At 41.7% G+C, this 25,046-nt stretch overlaps 2 protein-coding genes across 3 annotated transcripts; one reads left to right on the top strand and one right to left on the bottom strand.

Moving 5' to 3' along the window:
- Positions 1-778: 778 nt before the first annotated feature.
- Positions 779-10,205, bottom strand: LOC134803721 (zinc finger protein 510-like). 2 transcript variants are annotated; one of them, XM_063776531.1, is made up of 5 exons: positions 9,876-10,205; positions 7,417-7,617; positions 4,040-4,290; positions 3,173-3,312; positions 779-1,964 (listed from the first exon to the last, which is right to left on the bottom strand). In XM_063776531.1, exons 1-5 carry the CDS (start codon positions 9,951-9,953, stop codon positions 796-798), a joined length of 1,839 nt encoding a protein of 612 aa, XP_063632601.1. In that variant the 5' UTR covers positions 9,954-10,205; the 3' UTR covers positions 779-795. The 2 variants fall into 2 exon arrangements, with proteins under 2 accessions (XP_063632601.1, XP_063632602.1); XM_063776532.1 differs by having other exon boundaries at positions 779-1,958; positions 9,876-10,204.
- Positions 10,206-10,729: 524 nt separating this feature from the next.
- LOC134803776 (protein dj-1beta-like) lies at positions 10,730-24,620 on the top strand. Its single transcript, XM_063776612.1, has 6 exons — positions 10,730-10,891; positions 17,541-17,640; positions 18,377-18,496; positions 19,696-19,810; positions 20,407-20,549; positions 23,609-24,620. The coding sequence occupies exons 2-6, from the start codon at positions 17,554-17,556 to the stop codon at positions 23,711-23,713; spliced, it is 570 nt and encodes a 189-aa protein (XP_063632682.1). The 5' UTR covers positions 10,730-10,891; positions 17,541-17,553; the 3' UTR covers positions 23,714-24,620.
- The last annotated feature ends 426 nt before the right edge of the window (positions 24,621-25,046 follow it).

Genomic DNA, 25,046 nt, shown 5'->3' with positions numbered 1-25,046 from the left:
ATCAAATTTACAAAAAGAAAGTGTTACATTTCACATGTAATTTTTTTTTTACATATTACATTACGTTTAATTACATTCAAACACAATTATTATATTTTAGTCTCATGTAATTGTTGGATTTATCGATTTTGCTCGCTCAGTACAAATTGCGGATCGGTCGAGCGACAAATCCGACTTCTCATCTCTCAGAATACAATAACATACTTCAACGAAAATGTGTTAGTGTGCGTGTTGTGACACTTGTCACTCGTCCGTACACAAAAAGAGATCGAGGTTTGCAAGATTTGTCTTTGACGTGTGTCATTTTCTATGTATTTGTGTCGTAATTACAGATTGGATTTTGTATGTAAGTGTGTGAGAAGTGCGACTGTGTGCACCTTTCCCCCCGCGAAAAATGGCAGAAAGATTTGTACGGTGAGATATCGCTTGGGCCCCTCCCTTCCGATGTGTCGGAAGCCGGTGTTGCTCGAAGGTTTAAACACTTTAAACTGTAGGGCCTGGCTACTCTCTGGCACAGTTGACTAAAAAATAGAAAATTAATAGTCAATCATGATTTAGAAAAAAAAATCCAACTGTCAAAGGTTTGCATAGATGGCGCCATCATAGTTCGCCCCTTTCTCTAGTTTTGTTCTATGAGATTTGGCTTATAGAATTGGCATCCAGGCCATAAAAAAAAAAAGAAGAATTTGACACAATTCTAGGGATTGACAGGGCAAGCTATTGTGGCCCATCTGTAAAATTGTTTGTAAAGCGCCACTTAGTTCTAAGTTCTAACCTATAGTAAACACTCCATCACTATGAAACCTGCATTTTCTCTTGGCACTCAAAATCTTTCTTCACACTTAAGTTCTGTATCTCCTCACTCTCACTAGCCTGTGGTTCCACATTCAAATCTTGCACCGCACCATGCTTGAACTCAATATGTTTATCCAAACTAGACTTTTGCACACACTTGTACGGACACTGCGGACACTTCACAGATTTCTGCCTCGGCCTGTAAGGCTTCGTCTGACTTTTCAAATCCACCTTCTCACCTTTCTCGTTCAAATGCCTCTGCTTATGCTTAGTCAAATTGGTTTTCTGCACACATCGGTAAGTGCATTGATCGCACGAGAATGGTTTCTGATCGGTATGCAGATACATATGCTTCACCAAGTTAGGTTTCTGAACGGTGCGGTAGTCACAGTAAGGGCAAGCGAACGGCTTGTACCCTGTATGCGTTCTCTCATGAACAACCAAGTTATTTTTCTGCGCACACCTATATTCACAATACTGGCACCGGAAAGGCTTTTCCTTCATATGAACTAAAATATGTTTAGCCACGTTATTTTTCTGTCCAGACTTGTAATCGCAGAACGTACATGAAAACGGCTTCTCTCCAGTGTGAGTTCTTTCGTGAATTTTCAAAATGGCCGGCGATTGACATCTATAAGGGCATTGGGAACAGACGAATTTCCCAAGTTTCTCCATAGGATCATTCGCCTCTGTACATGTTTTTGCGTGTTGCTTCAAACCTCTTTTAGTTGAGAAAACATCATTACATTTATAGCAGGAATATTCCCCCTTTATATTCATAGACAATTCTTCAGTTATTTTATTTTGAGCGCTTGAATCGTTTTCATTCTTGGCAACAAAATCGTTCTGATAATTTGAAAATAGAATCTTATTCGTGTCCGGTTTCTGGTTTTCTTTCGGCTGTTCGATTTTCTCGTCTTTTGTGGCATCTTCTCTTAACTTTTTAAATTCCTCTGCGTACGGACTAGCGTTCTCGAATTGTCTATGGACAACTAAGTTTTCTGGGTTGTCTCTGACATTGTTAACGTAGCTTTGGACATAGTTTTGGGGTCTGGGGTAGAGGTCTAAGGAGTTTAGAGCGGGGACCCCCACATGATTGTTGTAGACATACATTTGGTCTTGATGTATGGTTTGTTGATGCTCTGTGTGAACGGGAATATGACCTGAAACTAAAAGATGAAGTGTTGAAGGCACCTTTTTTCATATTGCTCATATCTCGAATATCTGTATGCTTAGCATTATAATTCTCCTCCTACTAGATGGTGTGCTCAAATTACGGCACCTATGCAATTAAAACTGCACGAGGCCATGCGCTTGGCGGGGAACAGAACCCTATGGAGGAACCTGGTCTTCAACAGAAGGATATGATGTCACGATCCTCAGTATTGAGGGACCGACTGAAGAAGAAGCATTATAATTACTTGGGACAAAAGTTTTAACATAATATTTCCTACAAATTGGTTTTGTTTATTTTTACTCTACGATCAATACTTTAGGAGCTACAGGCTGTTAAAGTTGAAAAAGAGATTAGTAACTCGTTGACGAAGAGAGAGCAGTACTCATAAATCCACTACTTTACGCTAGATGTCGACTACGAAATAATCCGCGTTTTGGTAAGAAAACTGATGTATGGAGTTGGCACTCTATGCTTACTTATATCATCTCTATAGTGTGGTTATAGTTCGTTTTTTTTTAGCATTAGATAAAAGGTAAACAATCGACGTGTCTTTTTATTGAAAAACACTTTTGAAAATTAAGTCACGGCAAATATGTTACAATCATGGATCATGTACGATTATTTACATTCTTTTGCTTTCATAAGTAATAGTTACTGATTTTTAAAGAGCGTTTTTCAATGAAAAGGCTCGTCAAGATCGCGTAGTCATTTTCTAATGCAAAAAAATAGAGATGCACCGGATGTTCGATTATTATCCGGTATCCGGCCTATCCGCCCATTATTTTAATATTCGGCCGGATATCGGATAGTAACATTGCTTGATTTCGGAGTAAACAAAATTGGATTTAAGAAACAATCACAGTAATAATCGTACTCGTTATTATTTTAAAATTGCATCATTCCACAGACATGCACGCGCACTCATTTCGAACCTAGAAATAAGTCCGCGCGAACGTTCACTACGAAACAGGTCAAAATCTGCACAATGCGCACCTGAAAACCGAAATGTAGGTATAGTTCCGCCGGCCGAATATTCGGCGGTCAGATACCGGATATTCGGCCGATGGGCAGGCCGCATATCCGGTATCCGGCCAAACAACTATCCGTTGCATCTCTACTAAAAAACCGAACTAAGTATATAGTTGAGGTGGTTCATTAAAATTCTACCCCGTAAAGTGCAAATCAACGCTCCCGACTTACCCATTCCGTTGACGTTGATCGCTTGGTTGACCTGGTTGACGTTCTCGTAGAAGTACTCCTCGTCCTGTTCCAGCTTGATGTGGAACGGCAGCGGGATCTGGTGCTGGTGGTCCACCTGCCTAGGTTCTTCTAGCACCATTCTTTAAAATAAGTTTTTGACAAAAATTACATTTTTGGTACAAGCCTTTATCGCTAACTTTACCTTTCTTTCCACAGGCAAGTAATAATCATTAAGACAATTCTAAAAACCTCAAACACAATTAGGTTGCGTTGTTTTATCACAGAGTTCCTATGGCTACCTCGTGTCTCCATCATTAGATCAGCGCCATGTCATCATAATATTGCATTGTCATCCGATTTACATATGTATGCAAAATTTCAGCACAATCAGGAATCGGGAAGTGGGTATAGTCGCGGACGGTCTAGAACGCAAAATGACTAGTGTAATATTTTGCCTATATCCCTTTTAACGCAAAATGACCACTTTTTTATATCACTATTAGGTTAGGTTCGTTAGTTATCTCCAAATAGCTGAAGGCCAAACAGCACAGAATAGGAGCCCCGCGATAGCGGGGCTCCGTCGACATCGCTAACGTAAAGATAAATAATGTAGGCATTTTGCGTTCTGGACCGTTCGCGATGTAGACTAAATGTGATATAGGCAAAATATTACACTAGTCATTTTGCGTTCTAGACTATCCGCGAATAACCCGGGAAGTGGGTCAAATTTAGCTTCCGAGATTCAAATCGCTCACTAACTAACTAACATACATACTAACAGGGCAAGTTAAATACTATAAGGTCTATAAGTACCCTCTGGGTCGAGTAGTTGGATTATGAAAAGCTTATATTAAAAAAAATTGTTACCTCGTCTCCATGATGCCCTCCATCTGCCTATCATCCATGTGAGCCATCAAATCATGCCCCAGCTCTATGCCCCGTCCCAAATTCTGAGGTAACTCCAACCTCAGATCCTGGTTGAGCCTGGACAGCTCCTGCTCGTTGAGCTGAAGATTCTGGGCCGCCTGCAGCTCTAGCTCATTTAATCTCAAATTCTGATTGATTATATCTTCGTTCCTCATTTGAGTTAGATCGTTTAAGTTCTGCACTAGGTCTACCTGTTGACAAAAATGTCCTTAGGTGTAATAGAAACTAAATACGAGCCCCGATGCAAATTATTTCGTCTAGTTCCACGCAACAATTTTGTTTATTTTAATAAATTTTACACATGAACATAAAATGACCCAGTAATGGGAACCATAATAGCAATGTTTAATGTAGTTTATTTTGATCGTATAATAAAATTGCATGAGACTTTTATTGCTGAAAAAAAGGACTTTTCAAAAACGTTGTCCAAATCATATTGTCCTCTCCTACAGCACTGCTGCATGCATGGGCTCGAAACATAATTGTCAGTACATTGGCAGAGCCCTATTGCTTTCCCTAGTAATAGCCCTTTTCACATACGTTGTAATCCTACCCGTCAATAAAAAAATAAAAAATCATTATTTTTTTTCTTTCAGTACAAACGGTATTTCTTATATTTGGATTTAGTTATTACAGAGTATTACCATATAAAATTAAATTACATTAGTATAAGCATTAAATATTAGTAATTTTTAAACAAAAACATTATTTTTGAACAAACGCGAGAACCTCAAAAAATGGTCTCACTAGACGAAAACATGTGCATCGGGGCTCGTACATATAAGACAAAAAGTTTTTGCCAAAAATTTAATTTTTGGTACAAACTTTGATCAATGACTGTACTTTTCTCTCCACAGGCAACTAATACTCATAGAGACAATTCTAAAAACCCCAAACACAATTAGATTGCGTTGTTGTATCACAGAGTTCCTTTCCTATGACTACCTCGTGTCTCCATCATCAGATCAGCTCGATGGTACCATAATATTGCATTGTCACCCGACCTGAATATGTATGCAAATTTTCAGCTTCATTGGAAGTTGGGAAGCGGGTCAAATTTAACTTGTAAGTTGACCCTAATAAACATACATTACATAATAGCAAATAGTGTAGTAAATGAAGCAAGTTGTTGTATGGAGACCCATGCATTAAGAATAAGAATCTTTTAGGAATAAGAATCTTTTAATTGCAATAAGAATAAGAATCTTTTATTTGCAATAAAAGAATAAGAATGTTTTATTTGCAATAAACATTACCAGGTGCATTACCAATGCATTAATTTCTCAGTTGATGAAATTTTGCTTGGTTATTGTATAGTATACCTACTTTTAATTGTATATATTTCTGACATACCTATTGTATAATAATAATGTAAATTACGCATCTGTGACAATGTATGATCAATACAAATAAAGAATATAAATATCCATCTAAATATCCATATATATATATATCATATAAATATCCAAAAAAAAAACACTCCTAAGTTAGGTATTTATACGTAAAAATACAAATCTGTTTATATATTGAACTGAGTAATTCCTCCGACCAAAATAATTTTACCAAATAAGTTATTTGTATCAGTATGTAATACTAGAAAAAAATCTAAAACTTTTGTCAAACATGACAATATTTTTTTATGATAATTCCTTTTTTTGTCGCTCATTTTCATTGGATAATTGCTCTGTAATTTTTTTCTTCTTATATGATCTTAGAATATAATTTGGCGTAGTGGGTAAGAAAAATGGATACCTAAATTTATGTATTTTAGAACTATTAAAAACTGAGAGTGGAAAATTTCTCAGCCTGATTTCTTTTTAAATATGTACTAAGTAGTCACGTATACACTTAAATCCAAAATATCCAAAAGAAATATCATCCCTTGTACACCCCGCTCCCTACACACTGCTCCCGATATGTTTAGTTTTTAATACGCTCGTTATTTTTTGGATGTTTTTAGAGTTGAATAGAAAGACAACTGTGAACTTAATTCAATAAATAAAATGGATAGAGAAATTTTCCACAGCGAGTAAAAAGGCAATTTCTGAAAATAGTACAGTTACATGGTAATTTTTTTAGATTTTCATTTTGTAGGTATAAAACTGCAATAAAATGGCATTCCAGTGAAAAAATTAGACGAGCAATTTTCCGGTCCAAGACACGCCAAAAAATTATACTTTATTAATATTGGTATTTCTGCTGGGATATTTTTTTTGATATTTCATATATTGTTGCAATACGTTACATGAATATGTCCGGTGAAGAAAGTTTGAACGGAGCATTTTTCCGTAAAAAGATATTAACGATTTAAGAATTTAGGTATTTACTTTAATTCTATTATTATTATTCTTTGGAAATGTATACAATACTTTTTATTTATTGATACTTTATCATACTGTAAAGTTTTTTCTGGCTGAGGAATAACTGCGGAGTCCACTACCTTTATTTACTACACTAAAATAGGGTATTTGACTGTATTTAAAATAAATTATTTTACACCATGCATGAAATAAAGCACCAGAATATTAAAAGAGAAACGTAGACGGCAGTTATTTTTAAACACAATTTCTATTTTAAAACCCGTAAACTATAAAGAGTAGGTAATTAGATCGTGACGTCACATGCTAGTGTTTCGTATAAATTCATTCATTCATTCTTTTAAAATTATGGCTTCAGCCCATTGGGACTATTTCGTCAGTGTCAGGGTAATACGATTGAAATTGTACGGTTAGTACAAGACAGTGTACGGTGATTTAGCTCTTGTAAAGCGATAGCGGGCTTTACAAGGAACACGTGGACAACCGGCCGTAGAGTCCAAAATGATGGTTAAACGTGCTTCAAGATAAATTCTCCATTCACTGCACACTACCACATTAGTTTACTGTATAATAGGCTATCGATATTACACTTTAAACAATATTAATGAGCAAAAAACGAATCAATTAATCTCGCCGCGTGCCATCAAGATGGCGCTCGAACCGGAAGTCCGTATAAATTCCATAGTAGCAAAATCGTTATGACAGTTCGAAAAAAGAAATTGATTTGACTAGTAGTCAAATACCCTATTTAGCAGCTTGCTGGCCTATTGGTCAATTTAGTCTTCCATTACGTGGAACCACACATAGCAGTTTTTAGGGTTCCATACCCAAAGGGTAAAAACGATGAAATTTTCACAGATGATGTATTTCGCAAAGTAATGCCTGATTCTATTCATTATTTGATGTATTTCTGTTGCCGCTATATCAACAAATACTAAAAACAGAATAAAATAAATATTGAAGAGGGGCTCCCATATAACAAATTACATTTCGGTTTACCTCTAAGTTTCTCGGTAGATGAGCCGGTATCTGGTTAAAATGGTTGGTCTTCAGCATCAGCGTGGAGATCTGCCGAGGAGACAGCGGCAGCTGGAAGTTGTGGGCTATCGTGGTGTTGATGGAGGTCTGTATTTGGTGGAGCTGCTCCATTGACAACGCGTGCTGGTAGTCCCCGGTCTCCATGTGGTGCGTTTTCTGAGCCTGGAACAAGCACAGTCTATAATACAATACAGTCATTGGAAGCCATCCTCTGTATCTTTAGGTGTTTAAATAAAAGTAAACAAACAATTTGTACATTTTCGGGTAGTTATAATATTTATTGGTTAACCAACCAAATACAAAAGCACCTGGATCTGTCACTGAACGACCTGACTTTAACCTACATTATTTTGATCATGTAATGTTTTCACATCGCCATTGTTAGTAGCTGGTGCTACCAGGAGTGCGAAACTCCTGACTTCGGCCAAACTCGGCTCAGCATTGCTCCGAGCAATTATTAGGGTTGACACAACTTGACATCCCTTTGCGTGCCCGACCACAGATAATATAATGGCTTGAATTTTGACAATTCTAAATAGCCGAAGGGGGTAGTGCCATATATTAGAAAGGGACAGCGTGATTCGACCTTAACCGCTGTCAAACTTCGGATTTGTAGGAAGTTTTCTTTCTGTATGGTAGAACTATTATTTATTCTCTGGTGCTACTGACAGGGCTAGCGTGTCTTATAGTAAGTCAAGTGTAAGTCTTGGGCAGTTGTGTAAAAGTCTGCGACAACCCTACTGTGTTCTTGTGCGGTGTGCGGCTTTTACACAAACATCTAAATCATTGGTCCACTGTTGCTTTTTACACTGTGCCAATAGTACATAGGTATATTGAAATAAGAATGAAAAATTTCATCGCTTCCATCAAAACTCGTATTTGCAGCCTTTAGGAACATCAATCCAATCACTCTTAACACTTTCGCAACCAGGCAAAATTTCAAACAATACCCCAGAAACCGACAGTACTCGCTAGTCGGGCAACGACGTGCAACTCAATGCCGCACGCCGCGAACCCGCTAGTCGGGCAAGCGGCGGACGCTCAGGGCTTTGCCAAGTAACTTTCTTATAAGTACGTGGATAAAATTAAATCTGCTGTCTCATCTGTTTAGGCTCCCCGTTTTGTTCTTCTCCTAATTCTAACTCCTATTGATACATACCCGTGTATGCAATTTCACGTAACCAACTAATAAGAATTTTTATTTTGTAATCGCATTAGGTAAAGTAAATAAAAATACAAAGTGAAGTAATAAAATATAATAATCAACTGTACCAACTTTTCGACCACATAATAATCAGAAGACTTACAATTTTTTCTGTTAGTGGCAGTGGCAGCCCTGAGGTAGTGAAGATGCAATGCTTGCCCGCCTGTCGGGCACTTCGGCGTCGCGTGTAGGTTTATAGCTCTTGCCCGACTAGCGGGTATGCCGGCATCTGAGTAAAGTTTACGAGTGCCCGAGAGTCGGGTACGCGGTGTCGAATGTGTTAACCCACTGAGCTTCGTAAGCTGGCCAGAAGCGCGAGTCTTTCCATTCCTATTTCCTTTTTTTTTTAATTTTTCCTATTTGTATTTGTAGTATTGCTCGCAGACATATCTGCTTCATGAAAATTTGTTACAATGTTATTAAGATATTTTTACATTATTCAATGGTATTTTACACACAGTTTTATTGGAATTTTGAACTAGTTACCTATGAATAAAGTAAAGAAACTAGCGTTTCTTCTTCCACTGTTTTTTCATACAAAAGAAATTCAATTTATTACACAATTAGATGTGTCTCTAGCAAACATTTTGTATGTTTGGCTTCTAGTAATTAATATTAAACAATTTATTGAGAAATAAATTTAACTAAATACATACCTGCTATGGCTTTGAAAGCCATAGCAGGAAACACATGGACGAGAGTTGCCAAGGATATAGAGGAATGGAGAAGGTTGGAGGAGGCCTTTTGCCAATAAGTGGCACACCGACAGGAATAAAATATGCAAGAACTGTAGAAAAATGAAATTTACTTTACTGTCTGAAATAAAGGATTATTACATTATTATTACACATACATTCCACAAAAATTGGGACTCATGAGGAAAACAACTATTTTACAAAAAATCTAAATAGATTTTCCTCAACAAATGTACCACTCTAAATTGGTTTAATTATCATGACATTCATAACTAAAAGATTGTAAGTGTAGGGAAAATTATAACATTACACTATTAATATGATTTAAGAATTTATTTTTCAAAAAGAACCCACAACAAATATTATAATAATTGCAAAACTGACACAATGTTTACGTTGTGTAAAAACAAATAAAATCTAAATCCCACAAAGCGTAAGAATGATATAACTAAATAAAACCGTTGGGATAAATTTAATGCTAAATTTTCTTATAAAGTTTAAAATCACAATTAAATACTCACATTCTCCATGTAAAGCTTATAGTGCTGTTGCAGTTCATCGTCGATTATTGCTTGGTCTTCCCTTTTCACGAAATCCATGCCTTGTTGCCGAGAAACAAAGGGAACTGTGATAAAAAACTGTTTTTTTCCTAACGAACAAAAACTAACCTCTCCAACATTCAGTTACAAATTCAAGACTACAGATTATTTGTTTACTAAGGATGAATAATAGAAATACATAATATATAACCACGTTATTTGGAAGCGTCTTTGATTGAAAACAGTGATATTATAAATTCATTGTTGAATAAAAAATTACCGAGTGAAAGAAAGGAAGCAGCTCATAGACAATATAGATTTTGTATCAACGAACATCTGTCGGGCTTGGCTATATTGTGCTGCCAGACCGTTAACTATTATTTCCCAAGATCTGTCAGAATTTTTAACAAATATTACAAAAAGCTTCCTAATGTAAATATCAAAATTCATATGTACGTTTGTATATTGCTTATTTGATTATCAAAATTTAATTTTCGTTGACTAAAACATTTATAAATGATTGAATAATTTGCAGTAAAAGGAAGAAAATTCCTATTACCTGACAACCCTTTATCATAGACAAGGAGTGGCAACGTTCAGAAACGGTCAAGCTCAGTCAAGCTAGAATTTTGTTGGAGTTTTTTTTACATAAATATTGAAAAATAATAAAAATATTTAAGAAGTAATAGTACATGAATTTAAAATGTCTACTAATTTACTGAAATTCATATGAGACAAAGTTATTATTCTATATTAAGTCAGGGCCAAGGTTGTTTAGTGATAATTTGATTGCATAAGTTGCATAACATATCGCCAAAGCCTCACCGGCATATTTTTGTTTTGACTATTTGACCTTTAAAAAGTTACAGCTGTCAAATATTAATGTATTTAGCCCGGAAAGTTCTTTTGCAAATACAAATATAACCTGTTTTAACAAATCTTGTGGCAAATAAGCAAGCAACTATTATTTCAAGTGGATTTAGCATCTTTGAGAAAAGGTATAGTATTAGCGCAGTTTTTTGTAGATTAATAATTGTGAGATCAGGTTGTGTTTTCTCGTGGTGCCGGGGTGCTATCCTACACCACCTATTATTATACTGGTATCTAGAAATTTTATACATTTATGATTATGCCAATATACACTACGAATTTTTTGATCTTATAATTTCGAAAATCAAAATTATTGTGACACAGACAGTCAGCAGCAGAAGTAAGCTAAGGGTTAGTTTTTCGAAATCTGAACACCATTTAATTTTTAAGAAAATACTAAATCATTTTTAACAAGTTTTTAACACCTGCTTAGGGGCTGTCCATAAATTACGTCATCGATTTTTGACGATTTTTGACCCCCCCCCCCCCCTATAATCATCCAAAATCATGCTTCAAATGACCCCTTTTCCTCCTACTTCATGCTACCGTCATCCGATGTCCAGACCCCCCCCCCCCCCCTAATTTGAAATGACGTAATTTATGAATAGCCCCTTAGCTGGATAGATGAAGACGACTTAGGATAGAGAAGAAAAGCACCACTTAAAGTAAGTTTAGTACAGATGCACAATTATTTTCCTTCGTATTTTCACGGAAACGTACGAACGTGTTTTGCTATTACAGTCAGTTGGTACAAAAAGTACTGAGGTTGACTGAAGTAGCATGACAAATACGAACGTTTCCGAGAAAATACACTACATCTGTATTGGATTGCTTACACCATTAATAATATAAAAATTTTACCTTCCAATAAAATTGTTATTATGTTTCCTTCTTCGTCAGAGGTGTTCATTGAGAGAGTAACGCCTCCGGTGTCCGATAGATGCCGCTAGCGTCTATGTAGTCGCTCCGCCCCACGCCGTGACGTATTTCCGCTTCCCCTCCCTGCGAACCGTTGCCCGCTTTCTGCGACTCGCCGCCATGACATTGTTGAGGAGAAGTACCGTCGGCATAAAAGTAGCCTAGTAGCCTGCCAGGAAGGCATTACTCAGACCTCTGACGAAGAAGGAAACATAATAACAATTTTATTGGAAGGTAAAATTTTCATATTATGTGTTCCGTACTCTTCGTCAGAGGTCTTCATTGAGACCTGTTTATTATCTCCTGGTGGCGAGTCAGCGGGCGCGCAAGCGTTAGGGCTACACCTACTGTCATAGAACTCAGAGAAAGAATAAATATATCCTTAAAATTTTAACTTTCAGTCCACTTTCACTCATCGTGGTGTACAAAAAAAGTACTGACACTACTATGGCAACGTTATAATGATGCAATACAGGAAATTGAGAATTTAAATTGTAATCCCAGGTTCGAATCTGACGTTAAACTGGTTTAAAAGATTTCCCATTCGAAATCGCATCCGATCCGCAGAATCTCGGCGATAGAATCGTCTAAAGAAAAAATCATGTTTCCAATTAACTTAAGCTAATTGGATAGTTTTCCCGCCAATTTAGTGATTAAGTACATCGTGGATCGAAAGTAATTGTAGGCGAGGCCGGCTTGGATGAGACTGTGGCTGGAAGAAATAGGCGCAGTGTCCCCTAACATTTTGTGTAATTCTCACAAGTTGACGTACCCAGACTACCTACTTACTGGGTCTATACTTTATTCCAGCGCTTAAGAGCTTTTAAGCGTCCAGTCGGTAAGACACGTTATTTGGTTTAGAGCCGAATTTCGGACACAAAATAATAGCGCGAAAGTTATCTATGCAATGGGGTTGGCAACTGTCAAAGGTTTGCCTAGATGGCGCCATCATAGCTTGCCCCTTTTTCTATGAGATTTGGCTTAAAGAGCTGGCATCCAGGGTATTATAAAAACAAAAATTTGACACAATTCTAGGGATTGACGGGGCAAGCTATGATGGCGCCATCTGCTAAAAACTTCCACCGGCCAACCCCATTGCCCGGGCTACAGAGTAGTAGAGTAAGGTCATTGACCCTGCGGCCTGATGCTAACAGTAAAAGTGCGGCAGCTCTTCTATATAGGTACGTTGTAGGGCTATTCAAGTTAGGGCAAGTAATTTTAATCAGATTTCTCGCGTCCCAAGCTGGTGGTTTGGGAGGCGCTGGTCTCGCTATTAATGGCGTTGGAAGAAGGCATAGTGTCCGATAGGCTTATGAACAAGTGTCGTTCTGAAAGCCAACATGAACAATAGAAATAGATGTCTGAGATAGCTCGTTACTTCACTGGATATTAGAGGTACCTGGCAATCAATCTTGTTTTTGATGCACCATGAAGACCATTTCTACATTGTGGGCGTACAGGCGGCCTAGACAAGGGGACGATCTAAGGAGTGCTCCCGGTACTGGTTTTCTATACAAACACAGTACCGGAATCGGGAATACCCGGTTCTCGCCATATAAACTCAGTACCGAGAGTATCCCCCGGACGATCACTTGAGTTTCTTTCTGTCTCTTTATCACTCTTCCATATTAGTGAGACACTGACAGTTGCGTCTCGTTCGCTACGTAGCGTTAGTCCTTGGCATGTTGCATGCATGCGCCAGTCACGCCAGTAGGTACATCAAGCGGACGTCACTCCTGATCCCGCCAGCTCGGTGTTGCAGCTTCCTATCTGACAGGAGCTACGCCTCGATTCTTAAAGTCGTTGACTCGTTAGGAAGAGCGGTCGGGCGTTGTATTCACTAGGACCGCCAGTAAATTACAAGCTTACCACAGCTGCGTGAAGGCTCTCCTCATCACGCCGTCACAGTAAACAGACTGGGCTGGGAGGTGGAGACATCCATGCCAAGTCGTATCACCGGCAGCTGCCAAACGCGTCGTGGTAGCAGTTCAAAGAGTCGGTTAAGAAATACCGTGGCACAGTGCGAGGGCTCTCGAAAGCGGAGGCCGGCCAACAGAGCGCCTATCAGGCGAAGATAGTCTCGGCTTCTGGGCGCGGCTGCCCCTCGGGCGCGCAGTGACTTCTTGATAAACAATCGCCCTCGGGAGTTGTACCGACCTGGTAAGTAGCAGCAAGGAACCAGCGCGACTTGTAGACGATCTGCTGGCATCAGCAGTTTTTGCAACAGCCGTAGTAACGGAAGGGATGTAGTGTCGCCGTCGTTTTATGTATACTGTAACGGTTCGGTTGTATGTTTGTAGGACACTTCTGTCGTCAGCGCTGCACATGCGGCCCGTTAACGATTACTCTCCACTGAAAGGGCCTTACCTCGTACATTGTCTACCATTATTGGAGATTGTAACGGACTGCAGGCATAAGATGAGGAGGGAAGTGGCACGAGGCTTTCGGCAGCTGTCAGAAGTGTCGCTGGGGACTGCCAAGGTGTCACCTTCCTCCATGAACTAAAGTTTGCGAATTTTAGACTAAACAGGAGGCATTGAGTCTCATTTCTGCGAGAAACTCGGCAGCAAGGCAAGCCTGTATGTCACGAAAAAGAAAACTTTCAATCGGGGTGCTGTGCCGCGTGTCCCACGTGATGTCTGGGAGCGTGATGGTCTAATTCGCTTTATCCGAAGAAACACCTATATTGAGCTAGTATAGGGGTATGGTAGCATGCTTTTAAGGAAATCGAACTGATGAAATCAAGTCTAAAATCGATTTTGGCGCTATGCGTAAACAAAACTGTTTCGATAATGTCGAAGACAGACAGATGGAAACTGCTGGAGTCCCGCTGGCCCCTTTTTCTTAGCACCGGAAACTCAAGCTTGTTCAGGCGCAGCGGGTTTATTTGTCCCATTTTGTTTATTAGGGGCTTGGCGAACGAGTTCATCTTTGTAAGACGGAACTTAAGCTGGAGAGCGCGGGCAGCAGAGAGATAATTATGTGAGGTCTGCAGACCTTTTCGATGCTCTCAACCTCGGTTGTGATCGGTCGCACAGGATCGTGTCGCAAAGCTGCTCTCCGGTTGGATCGCTCGCTGGCCTCGAGACGTCGTAGGACCCTCGAAGCGGCACGGCTCCTCGTCGATCAGTACCTTTATGAAGCCCAGGGACGCGACGTATTTGCCTCTGGGTATCGACATATCTTACCGCTTTCAACTCCGGGCAGTCGAGCCACGCTAGGACGAGGCTCCTAACGACCTTGTCTGCCGTCGCCATCCTTAACCGAAACCAAGAGTTTAGCGGTCTGTTCGTGCTGTGGCACGATAACTATAGGCGCCTGCGTACCTCAATGGGACCATGTGGACAGGACAAAACTGATACCGTGGCGCCCAGCGTCAGCTTGGTGGGCAGCATCAGCGACGGGTGAGTTCGCGGTGGTATTCTTGCGAACAGAACATGGGCGCCATCGCAAGGGACGACATCGTCGTAGTTGCAGCATCGGTGGACAGCATCGGCCTGATTGTCGGCGCCATCATGGCAACCGTCGCCGCTCGGGAGGCGTCGGTGCGTAAGGTGAGATGCGCCATCGTGGTGGCCGGCTCGAGAGGCGCCGGTTCGTGAGACGAGAGGCGCCATCGTGGCGGTCGGCTCGGGAGGCACCGGTGCGTGAGGCGGGCAGCGCTATCATGGCGGCCGCCACTAGCTCAGGAGGCGCTGGTGCGTGAGGCGAGGACCCGTCGTCGCGGCCCGCTCGAGAGGCGCTGTCGCGTGAGGCGGGTGGCACCATCGTGGCGGCCGCCGCCGCCGGCTCGGGAGGCGCCGGTGCGTGAGGCGAGAGGCGCCATCGTGGCGGCCAGCTCGGGAGGCACCAGTGCGTGAGGCGGCCGCCGCCAAGCTCGGGGGGCGCTGTTGTGTGAGGCGAGAGGCGCCATAGTGGCGGCCAGTTCGAGAGGCGCCGGTGCGTGAGGCGGGCGGCGCCAACGTGATGGTCGTCACCGCCGGCTCGGGAGGCGCCGGTGCGTGAGGCGAGAGGCGCCATCGTAGCGGCCAGCTCGGGAGGCACCGGTACGTGAGGCGGCCGCCGCCAGGCTCAGGTGGCGCTGGTGCGTGAGGCGCCATAGAAACAGCTAGCTCGAAAGCCGTGAGGCAGGCGGCGCCATCGTGGCGGCCGCTGCCGCGCTAGGGAGGCGCTGGTACGTGAGGCGAGAGGCGCCATCGTGGCGGCCAGCTCGACAGGCGCCGGTGCACATGACGGACGTTACCTGCACGGGAGGCGCCGATGCGTGTGGTGGGCAGCGCCATCGTAGCGCCCTCCGCTGGCTCTGAGGGGTGAGGTGTGCGCGTGGCGGCTGGCTCGTAGTTGCACGCATTATCACGGCGACACTGTTGCCCTCGGCGGCGCCATCGTGGTGGCCTCCACCGGCGCGTAGGTCACCAGCGACGTCATGACGGACGGCAACCGACGGGCGAACGGCACCGCATCTGTACTCGTAACGTTTCCACTGCTTCCACGTAACTTACCTTCCTTCCACTTCGAGCAGTCGGGACGCAGGAGCGGTCCGCTTTCACCTTGGCGCCAAGACGGGATCGAGAGGTCCGTGATCCACCGCAGCAACAGGAGCGGGCGTGTTCTCTCGTAGTCTCGGAGTCTCGGACTGGACGCGCCCGCACTGCGACACCTGGGGCCCCGGCCCGCAGCGTCTCGGCGTCTCGGAGTCACCTCGGATGACAGCAGAAGAAAGTCGGCGGCGCCGGCGCGGCGCGCGACACGGGCGGGGGGTGGCGCCGGTGCCACGGGCGGGGGCTTCCCTGTCGCGTCACTTCTGAACGCCAAATAAAACTAGAATATCATTAAACTGGCTCACCGGATGGTTCGAGACAATCCAAACCTCCTTATCAGTCCTATAGAAGCGCGGCACCCTTAGCAGCGCGCGCAGGCCCTCCGCCTCCGCGCCGCCCCGGGCGCCGCACCCGCCGCCGCAGGCACGATGATCGCACGTTCCCTCTCCGAACGCGGAGCGACTTGCGTTACCACTTGTTGATAAAACCTACTGACGCACTTCCTACTTCGATCTCGAAAATGCGCGACCCGCCTGAGAACCGTGCCTGTCAAAGTAGGCATTTACGATGCGCAACTAACGACACGAGGTACTCCCAGGCTTGTTAACGGTAACGATTTTAGCAGCATGGTATGTAAAAATTAATTTAGCAAGAAAAATAAAAATAAAAAGTGGGTAGAATCGAAAAGCACTTTCGATCGCGAGATCGCCAAAAGATTAATAATAGCAATCTCTGCTATATCTCACTATTTAATGGAACAAGCTTTGGTTCGGAAATTTTAAAGCACCATGCTGCAAAAATGTACGCAAAAAAAATATTGCGGACTATCGGACAAGACGGTCGACGAAACAATGTGATGGCGGCGAGTCGCGGAAAGCGGGCAACGGTTCGCAGGGAGGGGAAGCGGAAATACGTCACGGCGTGGGGCGGAGCGACTACATAGACGCTAGCGGCATCTATCGGACACCGGAGGCGTTACTCTCTCAATGAAGACCTCTGACGAAGAGTACGGAACACATAATAATAATAATTTCAGCCTATAAATGTCCCACTGCTGGGCACAGGCCTCCTCTCATGCGCGAGAGGACTTGAGCTATAGTCCCCTAGCCTACTCTACTAGCCCAATGCGGACTGGGGACTTCACATACACCTTTGAATTTCTGTGCAGATGTAACATGTAGGTTTCCTCACAATGTTTTCCTTCACCGAAAAGCAATTGATAAATATCAAATTATATTTCGTACATACGTTCCGAAAAACTCATTGGTACGAGTCAGGAGCTTACACCATTATCACTCAGTAAAACATGTCTCCCCAGGTTCTCCAGCAACATGTCGAAGACAGCCCTAGTGATCCTGGCGCAGGGAGCCGAGGAGATGGAGACAGTCATCACAGTTGACATGCTCAGGAGGAGCGGTGTAAGTTATTCAATTGTCTCCTCGTATTTGGTTGGTTAACTAATAAATGTTATAACCATACATCGAAAACTCCGATGTATGGTTATAACTACCCGAAAATGTACAAATTGTGTGTTTACTTTTATTTAAATACCTAAAGCCTACCTATTCACACTCCTACCTTGTAGTCCGCCTCGTAGTCCGCCTCGTAGTCCGCCTCGTTAGGTAGGATTGTGTATGGGGGTTGCGGACTACGAGCCGTCCTACAAACGGCTAAACAGTAGGACGGCTCGTAGTCCGCAACCCCCATACACAATCCTACCCAACGAGGCAGACTACGAGGCGGACTACAAGGTAGGAGTGTGAATGGGGGGCTTAAGATACAGAGTTATAGGGTTGACACAATTTGACGTCCCTTTGACAGATAAGATAATGGCTTGAATTTTGGCAACCCTAAATAGCCGAAAGGGCGGAAGTGCCATACATTAGAAAGTCAAACTTTGCGTTTGTAGGAAGTGTCCTTTCTGTACGGTAGTACTACTATTGGGGCTATTCATAAATTACGTCATTTCAAATTAGGGGGGGGGGGGGTCTGGACATCGGATGATGATAGCATGACGTAGGAGGAAACGGGGTCATTAGAAGCTTGATTTTCGGATGATTTTAGGGGGGGGGGGGGTCAAAAATCGTCAAAAAACGATGACGTAATTTATGGACAGCCCCATTTATCCTGTGCCTATACATTGTTGTATTCCAGGTGACCGTCACGGTAGCAGGTCTCGACGGAAGCGCCCCAGTGCTGTGCTCCCGCCAAGTGACTCTCGTCCCTGATAAGGCTTTAGCTGATGCTTTGGCCGACACTCCTCAGTATGATGCGGTATGGTTGACTCTCTCTTTCATTTGACACGAAATATACAATAATAATACACTTATTATGTTTTAAAACCAAAACAAGGTAACTATTTGTATTTGTATTGAGTAGAAGCAAAATTTTTACGTGGAAGATAAGAACCATAGGTAATATAAGTGAAGAAAGAGCGGTAACTCCATACATCAGTTTTCTTACCAAAATGCGAGTTGTTTCGTAGTCGACATCTAACGTCAAGTAGTGAAATTTAGCAGTACTGCTAATTGACAATAGATGTCGCAACAAACGAAAACTGTAATGCTCAACAATTTCCAGCTAATATTATAATCGGATTAACTGGAAGTCTATTTTCAACTCCTGTTTATAATATTAGTTGTAAATTGTTTACGCAGTACATTTTTCGTCAGTAACGACACTTGTGACATCTGGTGTCAAGTAGGGGTACTGATCGTTCCACTACTTGACGTTAGATGTCGACTACGAAATAACTCGCGTTTTGGTAAGACAACATGTATGGAGTATGTATATACTTCTTTTGTTATGTTTTATTTTGACATTTAGATTTTATTCTAGAAATTCTAGACTAGTATTTTTTATACATTTTTTTTGTTTGACGATCTCTGTGAAATTCTGTTAACTTGTGTAGTTAACAGCGCCATCTATGTGACCTCTTACATACCTTATCGAGCCCTAGCATCCCTAGATGGCTTATCGATCTACATAAAGGTACCTACTTAGTTCCCTATACAGTGCATAGGTGGCGCTGTAATTAGTTATTATTATTTTAGGCTAGCGAATTTGTAATGTACTCATGACACTTTCCGAATGTACACCGTAAGAAGCACACGCTGGTTTGGTCTCCAACTCCCCTCAAGATCCTCCGACCTCCGCCCACGTGCAAAACGTAGTGTTAAATTTGATCTGTATAAAAATCCGATGTTATTATTGAATAATATTAACATCAATAATTAGTAATTCTTCTTACCTTATTAAAATGTTTAGAGTAATATGCATGCTGTGTTCGCCTGTAATTGGTGGCGCAATCACAATTGAATAGTACGCAAGTGTGTTAGTGCATAAGTTGTTGTTGCCACTGTTGGTGAACCTTAATAATAAAATAAATAACGGTGTTGCCCTTGAGCCATCCTAGATGTCGCTTTTTGTGGGTATAATGAATGCCAAATATAGTTGCCTTTCTGAATTTCCAGGTAATCCTTCCCGGAGGTCTCGAGGGCTCTGACCGTCTGTCCAAGTCGTCCGTCGTGGGTACTCTGCTCAAGGAACATGAGAAGGCTGGGAAAATCGTCGCTGCTATCTGCGCTGGTAAAAAACTATTCAAGAAATAACTATTTAATAATAATAGTTAATAGTGCGAGTTATCCATTCGCACGTGTATCGTACGTTTTACAGTAATGTGGCCCTTAAAGTTTTCGACGTTGTTACGTAATGTGCTTATTAGAGCACAGGGTGTCGTAATGGAGCACCAGATGTACTGTATTTTTTTTTAAACCAATGCATTATGCCAGAAAAATACATATGCCAAAAATGCCTTCGCGGTATTCTTTCAAATGCAGAAAAATATTACAATGCGCTTATGAACGTCAAATAAAGCTACGCCGGCTCTAACCCTATAGGGTATATATCTTTGACCCGAGAAGATTTAAACCCCCCCAAGATTTAAGACAAAATACAATTTAAATTACTATAGAATTCATAAAATAACAAAGCGTACGTTCTTTATAGATCAAAGATAAAAAATAGTTTATTCAGTAGGCATATTACAATGCGCTTATGAACGTCAAATAAGACTATACCGGCTCCAACTCTACACCTCTGCCTCGAGAAGATTTAAATCCCCCCCTCAATTGGTTTAGATGATTTAATAATGTTCAGAAACACTAAATGTTTTTGTTTTTCAGCACCCACTGCTTTCGTGGCGCACGGCATCGGTCACGGCAAGCGCGTCACGTCATACCCCACTACTAAAGAGAAGATCACTGGTGACTACACCTATGTGGAGGGGGAGAGGGTCGTTGTTGATGGCAATATTGTTACTAGCAGGGTAAGTTAATTTATTGTTGCAACTGCTACGTCATCGGCCACAACCGCGTCACGTCATACCCCAATAAGACAAGATCACTGGTGACTACACCTATGTGGAGGGGGAGAGGGTCGTTGTTGATGGCAATCAGTGCCGGATTAACCAATAAGAAAAACAAGCACGTGCTTAGGGCACCACGTTCAGGGGGGGCACCAAAATGCCAGGTTGAAAAAGGTGAACAAATTTTAAAATTAGGGACAGACACATCGTTTTTACCACACGATTTTTTTTAGCTGTCCAAAAGCTAATTTGCAAAACTAATGGCGCGTAATTCTTTGGGAAACAATTTGGGAATTCATAACGCTTACTAACAACCCGTCTCGATTTGACCTTACGCGGAGGCCCTTAAAGTCATGGAAAAAAATCTTGCTTTCGGGCTTGCGGCCAGCCGAGTTTTTCGACATAGGTTACCGATTTTTTAGCGAATTTTGCTCTCTTGCACGCCAGATTTGTCGGCCAAGCCGAGTTGCTCCTTAGCCGCGATCCTGAGACCTAACTGTCAAAGTGTTAAAAGGGGCCCCGTGAATGCCGAAAACTAAAAGCATCCTATCAAGTAGCGCTTTCGAGTGAAGCCAAAGAGCGAGCAATAGAAGAGTCGTGATTACATGCATGGATTCGATTTCAAGCCACTCTTTTGCAGTTCGGCGTTGGTCTTATGCGAGGTCTTCTGCCTTATGGCAAAGTTGATCAACTGCCTTGGGTAATTACACTTGGGCGTGGATCCAAATCGATTTCCTCTTTCGCAGCTGGGCCTTCTGCCTTGCTCACACTTCACATTCACTTGGTCAATTCCAAGCTCTGTTTTCTTGCATCTTTTCTGTATGAAAACAACCTCGCTGAAACCCTTAAATATCGAGCCCTATGCGAAGCTAGGCCGATAGAAAACTGTCCCATCCCTTCTCTGTATGAAATCCTGGATTCGCGCCTGGTTGGAACTAAAAGTAAAAATGTACAACTGTCTATCAAATTGCGTTTTTTATATCGAAAATTTTTCGCGCTCGCTTCGCTCGCGTTTACAATAACATTATAAGATATGATAAAGGTGCCATTCGGGTGGCGACTGCAGTAGCATTACTCTGTTGTAAGGTTACTGCTGCAGCACTGTAAAATTTCGTGATAAAATGATGTGACTGATTTCCATACTAAAAGTAAAAAAGTTCAACTGTCTATCAAATTGCTTTTTATATCGAAAAATTTTCGAGCTCGCATCGCTCGCGTTTTCAATAACTTTCTAACATATGATAAAGGTGACATTCGGGTGGCGACTGCAGCAGCATAACACTGTTGCAACGTTACTGCTGCATCACTGTCAATTTTCGTAATAAAATGATGTGACTGATTTCCATACTAAAAGTAAAAATGTACAACTGTCTATCAAATTGCGTTTTTATATCGAAAAATTTTCGCGCTCGCTTCGCTCGCGTTTTCAATAACATTCTAAGATATGATAAAGGTGACATTCGGGTGGCGACTGCAGCAACATTACTCTGTTACAACGTTACTGTAAATTTTCGTGATAAAATGATGTGACTGATTTCCATTCTCAGCTGTAATGCGGCAATGAACGTTACTCAACTTACCAAAAAATTCAATGTAATCTCGATGACCCTACGGAGAGGGGGCACCATGGTCTAGAAATGCTTAGGGCATCAAAATATCTTAATCCGGCACTGATGGCAATATTGTTACTAGCAGGGTAAGTTAATTTATTGTTGCAACTGCTACGTCATCGGCCACAAGCGCGTCACGTTATACCCCACTACTAAAGACAATATCACTGGTGACTACACCTATGTGCAGGGGGAGAGGGTGGTTGTAGACGGTAACGTGGTTACTAGCAGGGTACGTAGTATAGATGTCGGCGGCCGATCGTAAAAACAGGCAGATCATGAAATTCCTAGGCATAACTGTGTGGCTTGTAAATGTGTTGTCTGATTTACTATGTGTGCTGTTTTTGCCTGTTTGTTTCCCAAAGGTTTAAATAAATAAATAACGTGAAACGTGAAAATCATCGTTCCCAGAGTCGACGGGGCTCGCTAGTATGATGATAAGTATCCCTCTGAAACCCTCTTTATAGGCCTGACATGAACTATAGGGGGCAGCATAGGACCCTTACATTTCTGGCGCGAGGCGTAAATGTGTCGCGTATGCTTCCGATATAGCCCACAAGATGGCAGAACCTACTATGCACAAGGAAACGTACCGAGAACGGTAGATGGTAGCACTTACTTTGGCAATGTACATGTGCACATGTTTCCGATTCAGGCCACAAGATGGCAGACCCTCCAACGCGCACGGTCCCTATGGCTGCGTTTCCACCAGAGATTTGCGGGTATGCGTAGCGAGGGATGTGTTAGTTGCAGTCAAATATCTAAAAAAGTCGTCCTAATATATGTATATAGACCGACAAGATATTGTAGAAATTAAAAAGTGGCAACATCGTAGCGTCCCGTTTTCTTAGATTGATTTGAAAGGGACGACACGATGTTGCCACTTTTTAATTTCTACAATTTCTTGTCGGTCTATAAGTTATCATTTCCCCACACCATGTGCCATGTCGTCGCCTGTATTTCTTCTGCCTTTGCAGTTCTCACAAACCCATTGAGTTATAGCTATAACTATAGAGCAGCCACACCAAACAATGAAATTGTGACTAGAAAGTCAAATGTAAAAATATGGGTGCACAAATTATACTCAAAAATATGTCCCATAGCTCTTATATCAGCGAATTGAGAGCATTGGGATATATTTTTGAATAAATTGTCTATATACACTCATATTTTTACATTTGACTGTACCGCGCGACCAAAACGTCGTAAGCGCCGTGAAATTCATGGCGCTTACGCGTTTAGGTCGCGAGATCCACGCTCCGCTTCGCTTCTATGGCTTGTTGTCAAAACAACCAACTCATGGCGGAAAATACTGGTTCTCTGCGCCGGTACCATACGTAGTAATAATAGTTTAATGCACATAATACCTAGCCAATACATTAAATTAATGTTTTCTTTTTTTTTTTTCAGGGTCCCGGCACGGCGTACTGGTTTGGACTCTCTCTCATCGAGCAGCTGGTCGGAAAAGAAAAGGCGGACCAAGTGGAAAAAGGAATGGTCATCAGCTCATACTAAAAGCATTATTTATGGACACCGCAGTTAGGAGAGGCCACATACATAACATAGACACATGTAACGGCGCTATTTTAAATGTGTACATATGTAGTGCATAAAGCAGTGGTTCCTAACCTTTTCAGTCCGGTCACCCCTATGACTAACTAGGGGACCTGATTTTACCCCTCCCCCCAATGGTAATAAAAAATAAAACGTGTACGTTTGTTGTATTGTTATATTATTACCCCCGTAAAATACCAGTTTTACCCCCACGGGGATAATTACCCCCAGGTTAGGAACCACTGGCTCATTTAGACGATGCGAGAACTCGCATGCGAGTTTCATTACATTGCGGTTTTTGATAGGTCGGTAGAATTGGACGTAACCAACAGCCCGCAATGTAACTAAAATCGCATGCGAGTTCGCGCACCGTCTAAATCAGCCCTCAGGGTCTCTATTGTTTTCCAAAAAGTTTAGTCATAATGTATTGTTTGCCCGCATTTTCGTTAGTCAAATTTATTTTGTTCAGAACAGGTCACGTTTCAGGATTCCCATAAGACAAACCTAACCTAACCTATCCATAGGATAACCTTACGAAAATCCTGAAAAGTTAACGGTTTCAGTTTTATGGGAAAATGTTATGGGAAACAAAGGGATCCCAGTGCATAATTGTTTTCCATCGTGTTTTCTCGGAAGCGTTCGTATTTGTCATGCTACTTCAGTCAACGTCAGTACTTTTTGTACCGAAACTGACTGAAATAGCAAGACACGTTCGTACGTTTCCGTGAAAATACGTTGGAAAATAATTATGCACCAATTCTGTATTATTTTTTATTTTCATACCTACCTTTTTATGTTTTTTTATTTCTTAAAATGCGGAAACTACAGTCAACGACCGACGATTGCTATAATAACTTGTCACTATCCTGAAGATTTATCTATATAAGTGTTATTCGAATAAATATTGGTATGTAATTAAACATGTGTTTTATTTCTAACCACTAACAAGCTTCTGCCACAGTGGACCGACGCCTTGGGTTATTCCCACTAGTTACCACCAAGTTTTTACCAGTGGTAACTACTGGGAATTTTTTCCCCACCTTTTACGACTGGTAACTACTGGAAATAAAAATTCCCAGTAGTTACCACCAACTCGGGTTAGTGGTAACTACTGGGAATTTTTATTCCCAGTAGTTACCATCAAAACTTTGTTAGTGTTAAATACTAATAAAAACAGTAGGTATGAATAGTATAAATAGAGTTATTTTGAATTACCTAATAAAATCACTTGAAAAATCATCTAAATGGATTATTAAATTTATCCTTAAGTACATATATCATAGTTTTTGTACTA

Source organism: Cydia splendana, chromosome 27 (genome assembly GCF_910591565.1).
Source record: "Cydia splendana chromosome 27, ilCydSple1.2, whole genome shotgun sequence".
NCBI lineage: Eukaryota > Metazoa > Arthropoda > Insecta > Lepidoptera > Tortricidae > Cydia > Cydia splendana.
This window is presented reverse-complemented; position numbering and strand designations above follow the sequence as displayed.

Coding starts and splice junctions, on each gene's coding strand:
- LOC134803721 (XM_063776531.1), bottom strand. CDS start 9,953: ATGGATTTCGTGAAAAGGGAAGACCAAGCAATAATCGACGATGAACTG. Junction 7,618..9,875: donor ATAAGCTTTACATGGAGAAT/GTGAGTATTTAA, acceptor TGCTTGTTCCAG/GCTCAGAAAACGCACCACAT. Junction 3,313..4,039: donor GAGGGCATCATGGAGACGAG/GTAACAATTTTT, acceptor CTTATTTTAAAG/AATGGTGCTAGAAGAACCTA.
- LOC134803776 (XM_063776612.1), top strand. CDS start 17,554: ATGTCGAAGACAGCCCTAGTGATCCTGGCGCAGGGAGCCGAGGAGATG. Junction 17,641..18,376: donor ACATGCTCAGGAGGAGCGGT/GTAAGTTATTCA, acceptor GTTGTATTCCAG/GTGACCGTCACGGTAGCAGG. Junction 18,497..19,695: donor ACACTCCTCAGTATGATGCG/GTATGGTTGACT, acceptor CTGAATTTCCAG/GTAATCCTTCCCGGAGGTCT.